Source organism: Equus quagga, chromosome 1, assembly GCF_021613505.1.
Source record: "Equus quagga isolate Etosha38 chromosome 1, UCLA_HA_Equagga_1.0, whole genome shotgun sequence".
Lineage (NCBI taxonomy): Eukaryota > Metazoa > Chordata > Mammalia > Perissodactyla > Equidae > Equus > Equus quagga.
Window position 1 is genome coordinate 100,500,129 of NC_060267.1, and position 13,616 is coordinate 100,513,744.

The 13,616-nt window shown below is 54.7% G+C and overlaps 2 protein-coding genes across 6 annotated transcripts in view; one reads left to right on the plus strand and one right to left on the minus strand.

Moving 5' to 3' along the window:
• The window catches only part of RAB43 (RAB43, member RAS oncogene family), a 60,210-nt gene extending 51,528 nt beyond the window's left edge, over positions 1 to 8,682 (plus strand). For 4 of the 5 annotated variants that reach the window (XM_046647549.1, XM_046647629.1, XM_046647698.1 and 1 more), the window contains one exon: positions 7,922 to 8,682. In XM_046647549.1, the coding sequence (XP_046503505.1) occupies positions 7,922 to 8,181 (260 nt within the window). In that variant the 3' untranslated portion in view covers positions 8,182 to 8,682. The remainder of the gene's footprint in view (positions 1 to 7,921) is intronic. The other variant, XM_046647290.1, reaches the window with a different exon arrangement.
• Positions 4,140 to 6,400, minus strand: GP9 (glycoprotein IX platelet). Its single transcript, XM_046648262.1, has 2 exons — positions 5,738 to 6,400; positions 4,140 to 4,693 (listed from the first exon to the last, which is right to left on the minus strand). Exon 2 carries the CDS (start codon positions 4,679 to 4,681, stop codon positions 4,148 to 4,150), a length of 534 nt encoding a protein of 177 aa, XP_046504218.1. The 5' UTR covers positions 4,682 to 4,693; positions 5,738 to 6,400; the 3' UTR covers positions 4,140 to 4,147.
• Positions 8,683 to 13,616: the final 4,934 nt, after the last annotated feature.

Here is a 13,616-nt window from a genome sequence, read left to right on the forward strand (position 1 = left end):
AATGGATCAAAGACTTGAGGATAAGTCCTGAAACCATAAAACTCCTGGAAGATAATGTAGGTAGTACACTCTTTGACATCGAACTTAAAGGGATCTCTTTGAATACCATGTGTTCTCAGACAAGGGAAACAAAAGAAAAAATAAACAAGTGGGACTTCATCAGACTAAAGAGCTTCTACAAGGCAAAAGAAACTAGGATCAAAACAAAAAGACAACCGATCAACTGGGAGAAAATATTTGCAAATCCTATATTTGACAAGGGGTTAATCTCCATAACGTATAAGGAACTCACACAACTGAACAACAGAAAAACAAACAACCTGATCAAAAAACGGGCAGAGGATATGAACAGACATTTTTCTGAAGAAGATACACAGATGGCCAATAAACATATGAAAAGATGTTCAACATCACTAAGAAACAGGGAAATGCAAATGAAAACTACACTAAGATACCACCTTATGTCTGTTAAAATGGCTATAATCACTAAGACTAAAATTAACAAATGTTGGAGAGGGTGTGGAGAGAAGGGAACCCTCACACACTGCTGGTGGGAATGCAAACTGGTGCAGCCACTATGGAAAACAGTATGGAGATTTCCCAAAAAACTAAAAATAGAAATACTACATGACCCAGCTATCCCACCACTGGGTGTCTACCCAAACAAGTTGAAATCAACAATCCAAAGTGACATATGCACCCCTATGTCCATTGCAGCACTATTCACAATAGCCAAGACATGGAAACTATCTGAGTGCCCATTGACCAATGATTGAATAAAGAAGATGTAGTATATAGAAACAATGGAACACTACTCAGCCATAAAAAAGACAAATTCATCCCATTTGCAACAACATGGAAAGACCTGGAGAGAGTTATGCTAAATGAAATAAGCCAGACTGAGAAAGACAAACACCAGATGATTTCATTCATATGTGGAATATAAACAAACACACAGATAAAGAAAACAGTTCAGTGGTTACCAGAGGAAGGGAGGTGAGGGGTGGGCACAGGGGGTGAAGGGGAGCACTTATGTGGAGACAGACAAGGGGTAATGTGCAACTGAAATTTCACAATGATGTAAACTATTAGGAACTCAATAAAAAATTTTTTTTAATAATGAGATGGGCACTCTGTGTTTTGCTGGGCCTGGTTGTGGCTCAGGGCCAAGGCTCAGTGTGTGCCCCACTTCGTGAATGCCCCTTCTTCAGCCTCGCCTCTTTCTGATCAAGCATGCATTACCCTAGCAAAGACCTCAGGGCCGACGATGCCAGATGCCCCCCTCCTGCCTGCTACTGGGCACACAGGAAGAGCATGTGTCAGGCCTCCCTTGCAGTTAGAGTGGACCAGTGACTGGGTTCCAGACAATGATCACTCGTGAAGTTCACCTATACGACTCTAGGCCTGGCCACCAACATCCGTGCAGTCCTCTTAGCTCTCTCTGCTTGCCCACTGGCCAGAGGAATGCAGAAGGCCAGCAGAGGGCTCTGAGCAGGCCCTAGAAGACGGGTTTAACAGGAGTCAGGAACCCTGCAGAAGGTCTCCTGGTGAACAACTGACCGCACCAAGGTGTGAGGGGAGCAAACCTCGACTGGGGTAAGCCGCTAGCAAGGTGGCGTGGCTGTCACAGCAACTGGTAAAAATTATCTCGACAAAGTCTCCATGGGCAGCTGGATTTTGAAAATACTCATGAAGGAGAAGACCATCAGGATGATGTCACGGTGACTGTTGGGATAGATTGATGGTGATGACATTTTGCTTATAATGGGGATAAGGTCCATGGATTTTTGGAGCTAGAGGTGACAGAGGTGGTAGGGAGATGGCGGTGAGGGGGGGTTAATGTCAACTCATGTGGCTGATGTCTGTGGCTGTGACGGAGAGAACAGAATGGGTGGCAAGTGTGAGGCTAGTGTGCAGGCCGTGGTGGGAGCCGGTAGTGGTAGAGATGGGGTTGATGGCTGTGGGGGAGGGGAGAATGTGTCCCTGGCTGTGGAGAGAGGACTGTGGCTGACTGTGGTTCTACAGGGGACAGTGGTGGCCAGTGGAGCATGGTTGGTTGTGGTGGTGGGAGATGTTGATGCTGGGGTTGGTGGCTGTGGAGTGGGTGGGGATTGTTCAGATGGCTCTGTTGTGGTGGCCTTGCTGCCTGGGATGGAGTTGGTGGGGACGATGGAGACGGTGAATCGAACTTCCCAGTGGACCTGTTTTCCTGGTGCTCTCGTGTGAATCTGTTATCTACCTCGGGAAATCCCTGCCTGGCCACTGGAGTTCCCTCCACTCCTCCCCACCCTCGGGGAAGTCGCCAATCGCCTGGATGGTGACGCTGGCCTGCCAGGCTCCTGGGAGTTTCTCCCTGGACCAAAGCGCTCAGCCAACGGATCAAAGCTTGTGATTGCTGCAGCACCAGACCTGTGGCCACGTGCATTGACCTTAGGAAGGAGCACGGGCAGAATTTAGGGGCACCCCTCATGGGGACTTGGGGGCTGAAGGGTCTTAGTTGTATGGGACCCCAGGGGCCAGGAAGCTTTCAAGGGAGCACTTTTCAGGTGTGAAGGGGACCTGTCTGGGACCATGCCTGTGAAGTGACTGTCGGGGCTCTGGGCCCGCATCCTCCTCTGTACAGTGAGGGAGAACAGGACCTTCCTCCCGGGTTTTCACAGGGTACAGAAGAATGCCCCCTGTGAAGGGCTTCCCACAGGGCATCGTACATACGACGTGCCCATAAGTAGATGCCGGCTTTGACTGTTGATCTCCTTAGGCAGCCGTGTTACAGCTGGTTCCTAATGCAGATAGCACGGACTCTCAGCCTGTGGACTCCATCCAGTCCATTAATATATTTTATTTGTCTGCTGATATATATTTAAAATTTTTTTTATTTAATTGCTAACACTTGAATAATTTAGAGATTTCACATAAAAATCTAGATTTCCAATATTTCTGGAAGAACGGAAGACTGGGCACCTGGGTCCTCATCCACATGGTGACATTCGGCTGGGCCTCTTTGGATGGAACATGGGCTCCCCGGTCTGCCACAGTCTCCACCACTCCCTACTGCCACCCCTCCCCCTGAGTTTGGGGTTCCTGTTTCAGACTCACCTCTGTGGGGAGGTGCCCTCCAGGTGCAATCTGTGCCTGCTTGGCCTTCCTTGTGGCACCCTCTGACCCACAGGCCACCCCCAGTTGGCACTGTTCTTATCAGCTCACAGGTCTGCGGGCCCACCACATGGAAGTCCCTGAGGGAGGGACCTTGGTGTACTCAGATTTGGATGTCGCTTGGCCAGTAAGGATCCTATAAAAGTTGTCTCGTTTTTTAACTGCTGGCATCAGAATTCCTCAGAGGGAGAGAAGTGTCTTGTTTGAAGAATGTGGTGACGTTGCTTGGGGTGGAAGGGGCATCCGGGAGCTGGAAGTTTCTGATGTCAGCACGTGGAGGGGAGTTGTTTGCGTGAGAAAGGGAGGAATTCGTTGTTTCTTTTCTGAAGAAGAAGGGTAGAGAAGGGGAAAAGGAGAGAGAAACTACTAGTGCAGGAGGAGGTGAGAGAGAACGGGGTGGGTGAGTCCAGGTGGCCTCCTGGCCAGCAGAGAGGCCAAAGGCCATTTTGGGGACAGTGAAGTGCCCTTTGGGGTATGTCTCTTGCGGAGGTGGAAATCTCTCCTCTGCCCCTGCCCGGGGTCTTCAGGGCCTCCTGCTCTGCCCAACTGCTGTGTTGTGAGAACAAGCTTTTTGTGGAATTGGGAGAGGGGCCGAACAGGGACGTGAAATGGGCCTGGGCTGCCTGGGGCAGTCCATGTGGGAAGCAGGAGCCGGCAGACAGAGGACGGCAAAAGAACCGGAGTCCTGGGACCAGGCAGACCAGGTCCAGACATCGTGGGCTCGGGGGTGGCTGGTGGGGGGCAGCCCACTTTACTAGGAACTTGGCGGGCAGAGAAGCCCCAACTGATATCTGATAATAACAAAATGGACTCAGGTTTTCAGAAAAAGCCAGACTCAGGTGCTGAGAGGAAAAGACATCTCTGAGCTTAGATAAAATGGCTGAGCAGCCGGTTTATTTTGAGCTCCTGGTGGTTCGGGCTGACCAGGCTGCTGGGGTCGGAGGAAGGGCTCAAGTCCTGGCCCCTGGCCTGGGGTGACCCTGGGGGCCTGGGCTCAGTCCAGGGGCTCTATGGTGGTGCATAGCAGGCCAGCCAGGAGAGCGAGGCCCAGCACGGCCACGACAACCAGCGCCACAAGCCCCCAGACTCCTGGGGGGGTCCAGGATGCCTGCTGCTGCCAGCCACAGTTGCCCAGCTGGTAGCCTGTCAGCTGGCCCAGCGGGCGGCTGGTGGCGAGGTCGGGGGTGGCACAGCGAACAAGCAGCAGGGCCTCGGGCACGCGGTCCTCCAGCCAGAGGCGCAGGTAGGTGAGGCTGCAGTCACAGTGCCAGGGGTTGTTCAGCACATCGAGGGTCCGCAGCTGGGGCAGGTGGTCGAAGGCACCCGGGGGTATGGAGCGAAGGCTGTTATTGGCCAGCAGGAGGTGGCGGGTGTGGACCGGCAGGGCAGGCAGGTCTGTGAGTCCCCGCCCCTCGCAGTCCACCCGCAGCCCCATGGTTTCCAGGGCGTGGCAGGTGCACTGTGTGGGACAGTCCTTGGTGGCCTCCGCTGCAGCCCAGAGCAGGAAGAGGGCCCCCCAGGCAGGCATTGAGCAGGCTGGCTGTGGAGAGAGTAACCGCGAGGTGAGGGAGGGCCTGGCAGCTGCACCTCATCCTGAGGGCCAGTGGGCACTGTGGGTGCCGTGGGACCTGACCTGGGACAAGGGACAACTCACTTCCCACCTCGGGCCTCAGCTTTCTCCTCTGTGAAATGGAGTGAAGACTGAAGGAAGTGAAGCGGGCCAAACCCAGGCCTGGCTGGCCCTCACCAGACACTCAGAAGGCAGGACAGGGAGTGTGGCCACGCTGGGGAGGGGGCGCGGGCAAGCATGTTCTTGGGAGGGGGAAGGGACTTCCTGGCCCCTAGCAGAGACCCCAGCCCCAGCTCAGGGGTAGGGAGAGCAGATGCCCGCTAAGTGGCCCCCAGGCCTGGCCCCTGGCCCCCAGAGCTGGCGAAAGGGCCTTGGAATCGCCTTCCCCAGCTGCTCTCAGCCTCCACACCTCAGCCAGGGGTCAGGCCGCTGGGGTAGACCTGAAAGACCACCTCGTCCCATGGACTCCAAACAGCTTGGCCAAAGCTAAGTGAACTCTGACGTGATGCCTGATGCAGGAGACAGCAGCGTGAGGATGCTGAGGCAGCGACAGGGGGGCGAACCCAGGAGGGGCTCTGTCTGGAACGCCGTTGGTCTAGGCTAATGCTCGGAGCTGGGGAAATGGAGCACCAGCAACGGTCCGGGACTTGTGCAGGGTCACCCCACGGTCCGTGTCAGGGACCAGACTCAAACAAGTTTCATGAGCCCCCGTCTTCCGTCCGGTTCCCCGGCTTCCTCCAGGACTCAGTGGGGGGCTGTTTCCCCCTCCTAAGACAAGCTCTCCCCTCCAGGGCCTTCCAACAAATATTTGTTGAAAAACCAGTGAATCTGGACTCAGCCAAGGATCCAGCATCTCAGAGTGAATGCGCCCTCCTAACCCTGTCTCTAGAGGGGAATGCTCAAGGACGGACAGAGCAGGACTGACTGCCAGCCTCCTCTCTCCACCAGGCCTGTCCCACCTGGGAGGAGCCCGTAGGGTGGGAGGCTGTGCTGAGTAATAAGAGGGCCACTTACCTGTGAGACCTGTGGTTGAGGCACCCCTGCTGTGGCCTGAACTGTCCTGTTGAGGCCCTGGTGGCAGCTCTATGTCAGGCAGCCGATGGTGGCCACTGTTTGAGTGGGAGGAAGGAAGTGATGAAAAGAGCCCGGCTTATCCTGCGAGCGCAGCCCCGGAGGGCCTATCTCCAGAGGCAGGGAGTCCTCGGGGTGCCAGGGCCCTGGGCACAGCACCGTAGGTCAACCCCAGTTTACAGAAGGGAGTCCCACAGCACATCCCGTTGTACCGCCAGGGCCTCAGTGCCACGGGTGTGTGGGAGAACCCAGGAGGCCCTGCACCTGGTCCAGGAGGCCGGGAGGGCTTCCGGGAGGAGGAGGCCTCCGAGATGAGTGGCTCTGCTGGCTGTTCCTCCGGATCTCAGTTTTCCTCACTTGTAAAATGGGAGCAATACTCCCCGTCTGTTCGCCTCACAGAGGTGGAGGGTGGGCAGCTCCCAGGGGCTGCGAATCCTACCGAGAGGAGCGCCACTTCATTTTTAATTCTCTTTGGTCCTTCTGAATAAGTGGAGGAAAGTCTCCTTTTGAGGCCACCGCATCTTTAGCACCTTCTAGCACTTCCTGATCCTTCTTTTTAACAAGTTGCTGCAGGCCTGGGGCTCAGAGCCTCCATCAGACCGCAGCCTCCAGCTAGAAGGTAAAACCATGGTTTCATTTGCATTGTTTCTATAGTACATTCTACTTGGTGGAGTGACATCAGCTTTCCACACATGTTACTGTTATTTATGTTAAATGTTTCCCTTTAAAAGAGAAATGTATTTTTAATTTAATTATATTTTTAATATTACAAAATATGAATCAAAATCAAGCCTAACAGTAAAATAGTATGAACAACTCTATTACAAAATTAAAACATTAACATATGCATTTTATAGTAAATTATAAAAATGTCCCTATGATGAACTATGAACTGAGTCAAAGGGTTTGCAGCGAGGGCACGGTTTGCACGTGCAGGTAGGGTGGGGGAACTGAAGCGTGGGAACGGCCGGGCGGAGCAATGCCTGGGAACACGAGGAAGGGGTGCCAGCAGCCCGAGGAGATGGAGCCCTTGGCTGGAGGCGCCCAGGAGAGGAGGCAGAGTAGGGGCTGCTGAGGAGAGGAAGGGGGCCCTGGATCATGGCAGTGTTGGCCGAGGACCTCAAACCTGAGAGGTGTGTGCTGGGCCCCCAGTCTGGAGGGTTCTACACCCTTCTAAAACTCAATGGGGTTAGGGCTGGAGTCACACCTGCTCTGGAACCTGCTTGCTCCTCTGGGATCACCTGGCGGGCACTCCGTGAGGATCCCACTGAAGCCTAGACCCTGGAGAGGAACTCAGCCCCTGCTCTTCCGTCCCTCGGGGACCCCAGCCTGTCCCACCTCCACCTGCCTGCACGCCTTCCAGTGGGTGGGGAGGGCTCCTGGTGGGTGGGGGTCCCACAGCCCCAGGCCGGGTTTCCTGACCTGACCTGATCGGGCCCACCCTCTCAGTTCCTCTCGGCCCTCTGAGATTTCCTTCTTGTTTTTAGCTTGTACGACTTAAAACCACAAAAACTACACAAATAAAATATTATTTTTGCTGTGGAAAAATTAGACTATGCAGATGAGCAGGAAGAAGGCAATAAAAATTCCCCTCAACCCCAGTGTCCAGCAAGGCTGCCTTTCCTTTTGTTTCTGTGCGCATTGTTTTCTTACCCAGGTAGGGCCACTCGGCCCTCACCCTTCTGAATCCCCTTCCCACCTGTGAACACGCTCGCGTGTGCCCCCAGCAGCAGGCGCCATTCACAGATGTGGCATCTTTTATTTGAGGAGTCTCTGGGCACAAAGGGCAGGCCCGCTCTCCTTATCTCAGTGGGACAGGCCTGTGTGGGGCTGGGGGCAGCTGTTTGGGCTTCCTGAGGGAGGGGGGCTCCTCCTCCACGGCTGCCCACGTGGCCTGGCTTACTACACTCGTTCCCCTGTGGGGAAGCTGAGGCATTCCCTGCTCCTGCCCCTCAGGCTCCTTGCTAGGTCACCCCCGCCTGTATCTCTATGGAGGTCCCCGCCCTCTGCCCCTTCCTCTCAGTCTGTAAACACATTTACTACCGCCTTCGTCTGGAAAAATCTAGTGTGTGTTTTGAAGACCACAGCATGCTCCCCACCAATCCACTTTTCCCCTTTGCTTCACAGCCAAACCAGGTCGTCTCTACTCCCCGGGGGCACCGAGTCCTTCTGCAGTCTTGAATTCTCTCTCTTGGCTTCAAGTCCAGCTGCGCGCGCTTGGCCCGCGCATCTCCGGCTCCAGCCCAGACCTGGGCATCCTGTACCTCCGGAACCCCCCTGAGCGTCCCACAGAGCCCTCACACTCACCACGGCCTAGACCGGACCCTGTCTCCTCCCACCCCCGGAAGCTCCCCCTACCAAGTGTTCTCCACCTTAGACAGGGCTAGCACCCTCCACCTGGTCACACCCTGGAAGCTGGCCCTCTCTCCCTCACTCCCGCATCCTATCACCCGCCAGGTTGGCCAACCGCTTCCTGCATATCTCTGGACTTCATCCCCTCTTCTGTGGCCCCATTCTCTGCTTGCTCTCTGTTCCCCGCCTCTGACCCTCCTTCCACCTCTCTCAAGCAACCCTCACCCCCACATTCTTCTCTGACATCCTCCTCCACTTGAAGAATGGGAACCCGGCTGTCCCCAGGACCCTGTCCTTCCTGCTGCTTCTGGCTGGTTTCTCTCCTGACTCCAAACCACAACTTTTGACACGCACGTTGTCTGCCAGGCCGCCCGTTCCCACCTGCTGCTCCTCCTCTTGGTCACTCCCCATCCTTCATGGGTGACCTCCACTTTGGATGCAGGACTTGCTGTTCAGCATGAGTGCCGCCCTCCCTCTCCGGGACCCTTGGGTATCCTGGCCTCACAGTCTGTTGGCTTCTTTCCCCCTCACCCCCAACCCCCGTGCTCCTGCCCTCGGCTCCACCCTCCTGCCCCCCCCACCCCCGCTCCCAGTCCTGCCCAGACTGGCCCTCATCAGTACCCGCTCCTCCTTGAAGCCTTGATTCAAATGCCCCACCCCCTGCCTGCCACCTCCCCATTCCAGCTCACGTCTTTGATGCTCCAGCTCATCTCTGACTTCACCAAGTCTCCAGGCCAGAGGCCCTATCACTGTCCTTTTATCCTATTCACCATCATGGCCTTCCTCACAAGCTAACTCAGGGATGACTACCGTCCCCCAGTGTCCACTCTCCCCTTCTTTCACACAAAAAGAATTTTAACTAGACATATGGCCTTCTAGCTAAAGACTACATTTCCCAGCCTGCTTTGCCTTTAGGCGTAGTCATATCACCAAGTGTAGGCCAATAGGAAAAGAGGGAGAAGTGATGTGAGTAGCTTCTTGCTTCTGCTTCCTGCTGGCTGCAAGGGGCTGGGGAGGCCATCTCCATCCACGAGGAGTAGCCCTTAATTGAGGATGACAGAGCAAAAAGACAGAGGAGCCTGGGTCCCTAACCGTTCTGGGACTGGCATCCAGCTCTGGCATGCCCAGCTGGGCTCTTCCCTGAGTGAGAGAAAACTGTATCTTGTTTAAGCCTCTGTCTTCTCGGGTCTCTGTCACAGCAGCTGATGTATCCTGACACCAAACCTGCCAGTCAGCCCGTGGCCGTGCCCACAAGTTCTGCCTTCCCACCTGCTGCAGTGCAAGAAGGTCCTGCTCCTAGGAGGCTGGGTGGGCAGAACTCCCAGGAATGACTCCCAAGATCCCACACCCCAGTCCTGGGCCCCATGAACCCAATAGGACGTCACTGCTGTGGCTGTGTTGGGTTTTAAGGCACAATTGACCTGAAAAAGAGAGGGTTTCCAGGAGGGCCTGCTCTAAACGTGTAAGTCCTTAAATACAGTTGCTCCAACTGGTGACAGAAAAGAAGCGAGAGAGAGATGCAGCAGGAGGGGAAGCTGGAGAGACTGGAGCGTGAGGAGGACGTGCCGTTGGCGACATGAAGAGAAGGCAGGAGCTGGGTGCTGCCAACAGCCGGACAGAGCTGGCAAGCGGGTTCTTCCCCACTTCCCCAGAGCCTCCGGAGAAGCGCAGCCCTGCCCACACCTCGACCCCAGCCTTGTGAGACCTCAAGCAGAGAAGCAAGAGCCACCGTTGTGAGCGCGCTTCTGGCCAAGAAGAGTGTGGGATACTGAGTGAGTGCTGCTGTGAGTAAGCCTCCAAGTTCTCGGCAGTCTCTCACAGCAGCGGGAAACCAATCTACAGGGCCAACTCTGCGCTGTGCTCGGAATCCCACCCCTTTCCCCTTCTGGAGGACATCGCTCCTGCCCCTTTCTCTCCCGCACCATCAGTTTCTCCTCCACTGGAACATGCCCATCAGGTTCCGCACAGCCTGTGACATCGCCCTTTTGAAAGGCCCTCCCCTGGTCCCACACTCCCTCCAATTACCGCTGCCTTCTCTGCCTCGCTCTGCAATGCTCCTCCACAGATTCCTCTCCGCTTGCTGTCTGACCGTTCCGCGATCCCTGTTGTCTCAGCTCCCAGACACATTCAGAACAGAACCATGTCCCCCCTGCACTGCCACCGCCCTAGTCTTCTGTCAGCTCTAGCTTCCCACTGCAGCCGCAATAAACGCCGTGCCCCTTCTGTGGCCTACGAGGCCCTGTGTGGCTTGGTCCCTGCCCAGTTCTTGACCTCATCATGTGTTCTCTTTGCTTGCTCACCTACAGCCACACTGACCTTTCTGTTCCTCAGATGCTCCAGCATCTTCCCACCGCAGGGCCTTTGCACTTGCTGGTCCCTCTGCCCAGAGCACCATTCCCTCAGACCCTCCCCTGGCTTCCTCCTGACCATCATTCATGTCTCAATTCAATGACCCCTCCACAAAGGCCCCAATAAATAAGGCAGCCCTCTCATTATTCTGCACCATAGTCCTCCATTTAATTTCCTTCGTACCACTTATCGGGACCTAAAATTATCTTATTTTTACTTTTTTTTTTTTGGCATTTATGAAGTATCTCCTTCTGTTGAATGTGAACTTCAGGGGGGCAGGGACTCTGATCCACTATAACCACACCCATACCTGGCACAGAGTAGGTGTGTAATACACATCTGTCACCTTTGCTGGCCACCTCTCCTCTAGTTCTGGCCAATCCCCATCTCTCCAGGATTGCCGTCTCCTGGGTGCCAGTCTCTGCCTCTGCCTACAGAGGTTTGACCTCACCACTCCCGGGCTCAACATCCTCTCTTGGCTCCCCAGTGTCTTCAGGGTAATCTCCAACTCCTCAGCAGGGCTCTCCTTGGCCGTCCTCTCCAGCCTCCCTTGTAGTCCCTTCCTGACCGGAAGCTTCAGGGCGGATCATCTTTGTCCCCTACTCCCCACCCACATGGTGATTCCTCTCTCTGTGCCTTTCTCTTTCCGGAGCCCTCCCCTAAATTTTGCTGGCACACTGTAGCCTTTAAGATTCACCTGGGGCATGACCTCTTCCAGGAAGCCCTCCCTGACCCGCTCCCCCAGCTGAGTTAGTAGCACTGCTGTTTGTCTGTCTGTCTGCCCACAAGGCCAGCAGCTCCTCACGGACCCCCGGCCCCCTCAGGGAAGCGTACTGGGTGCTGTTCACAGAGCGAAGGGTGACTGGAAGTCGGTCAAGGGTTTTTGGTGATTTCAGGTGGGACCTGCTTATGATATAAATAATGAGACACACAAAGGACAGAGTCACTCCTCTCCCACCCCTGGACTGAAGGAGAGAGCTTAGTGTGGTAATTGTATTATAAGGGGAGCTGCTTGGAAAACCTTTATTTTGGGGGCCTGGAATCCTTCACTCCCCTCCTGAGGCAACTTTTCCTTCTCTCTGGAAGCAGAGGGGATTAAGAGGCGGTGACTGTTGTCTAGCATTTTTAGCCTGTGTGCAGCCGGGGGAGATGGGTCACCCCTGCGCCAGCTGCTGGGGCCCCTTCGGCCAGAAGCCCTGCTTGCTGGTTCTTTGCATCTGCGTCTCTGTCAATACGCGGTTTGGGGCCGGGCTGTGGAGCAGCCTGCCTGGCTTCCAAACCCAGTTTTGCTACTTATTAGCTCTGTGATCTTGGGCAATAGTCTCAGCCTCTCTCTGCCTTAGTTTCCCCGTCTGTAAAATGGGGAGAATAGAAGAACCTGCCTCCCAGGGGGCTGTGAGGGCTGAGTGCATCATCGCTCGGAGCCTGGCATAGCTGGTGCCGGGTCAGCCATCCACGGTGCGGCCTGCCGGACGCCGTCAGGGCACAGAGGGGGGCCTGACCCCCTCTGATCTGTCTCTGGCATTGGAGGATTTTTGTCTCTTGTGATTAAAAGGATTCAACACTGCCTGGCTTGGTGCGGCCCCCTCCTCCCGTGGGCAGCTGGCAGCACGGGGACTTTGACACTCGCTTGTCCCCTCAGGCTCAGCAACGCATCCGGTCAGAATTAACAACGGTGTCGTATTTTCCGTGAACGTGTTACATACGTTACCTTCTAAATTAGAGCACATACGCTTTCCTTCTCAAAATCATTTAAGTAAACTTATAAGCGAGCTGATCCTAAGAGAAATATTGAGTCAATAAGAGCACAAGTAGTGGGGGAGAGATGGCAAACACCCACGAAGGAGACATTAAAATCCATTAAACCCGGTGTCCCCCGACCTCTGCTTTGAGTGATTTTGAACCGGTTCTCACTCATTCCTCTATCCCATGGGTTCGCCACCTGGTGGCAAGAGTGTGAAGTTACAGGGTATTTTTTGGTCCGGAGGGGAGGGCGGGCAATTTAAGGGCAACAGAATGATTTCGTCCTAGGTGAGAAAGAACATTAGTTAGAATTTGCCAGAAAACATTTTTAACGATTGCAGACAATTTGAACAATCCCAAAGAAGCCTTTCTAGAAAAAAGGCAAAAGAAAAGTGGTAGATATGAGGACTGTTCACAAATATTCAATTGTCCTATTTTTCCTGAGACATGCTAGGATTAGTGCCCTATCCCATGCCCCCTTCCCGCCTCCCCCCACCCCACCCAGGGCCAGCGCCAGTGTGACTGCACAGGGCTCCCCAATCAGAAAGGCCCGGGCGTGGGGTGTAATGCTCTGTGGCCGCTGTCTGGAAATTCATGATCATTTTATCTTTGCTTTTGTTGTGTAAGTGAAGTCCAGCGGGACAACGCAGCCTGCACCGGGCCGGGCAACTCGGTTAACACAGACTCCGCTTCCTGTCACCTCCTCAACTCTTGGTTGCCTGCTCCCCCTGCCCCCGCCCCCCAGGCCACCTGGCCTGCACTGGGCCGGGGTGTGTGTGACAGTCTGCTGGCTGGAGGGGGAGCTCGGCAGCCATCAGGCCTGAGCAAGCATGTGCATGCCGACCCTTTCCCCTGGGGTGCTCCTTCAGCCTTCAGCTGGCTCCATGCCTGGGGACTCTTGTCCTCTTTCCAACCTGCTAGTGAGTTTTGTCAGGCCTCCGATGGTTACTAATACACCTAACACCCGCCACAAGCACACCCAAAGTACTTTACGTTCTGAAGAAGCATAATTGTTATTAGGAAATGTATTTGTTGTCTATTGCTGCAAAACAAGTTGTCCCGCAAACTAAAGAAGCTTAAAACAAGAATCCAGATTCATTTATGAGCTCACACAGTTCCTGTGCAGGACCTGGGAGGCCCTCAGCTGGGCACTTCTGGTCCTGGGTCTCGCAGTCAAGATCTCAGCCAGAGTCTTGCTCATCCGAAGACCTGACCACGGCTGGAGGATGCGCTTCCAAGATGTGAGCTGTGGCTGTTGGCCGAGGCCTCCGCTCCTTGCTGGCTATTGACAGGACGCTGATTTGTCACGTGGCCTTTTCCATGGGGCTGCTTGGGCGTCCTCACGGCAGAGAGAGTGAGGGAGCTACAAGGCTTTTCA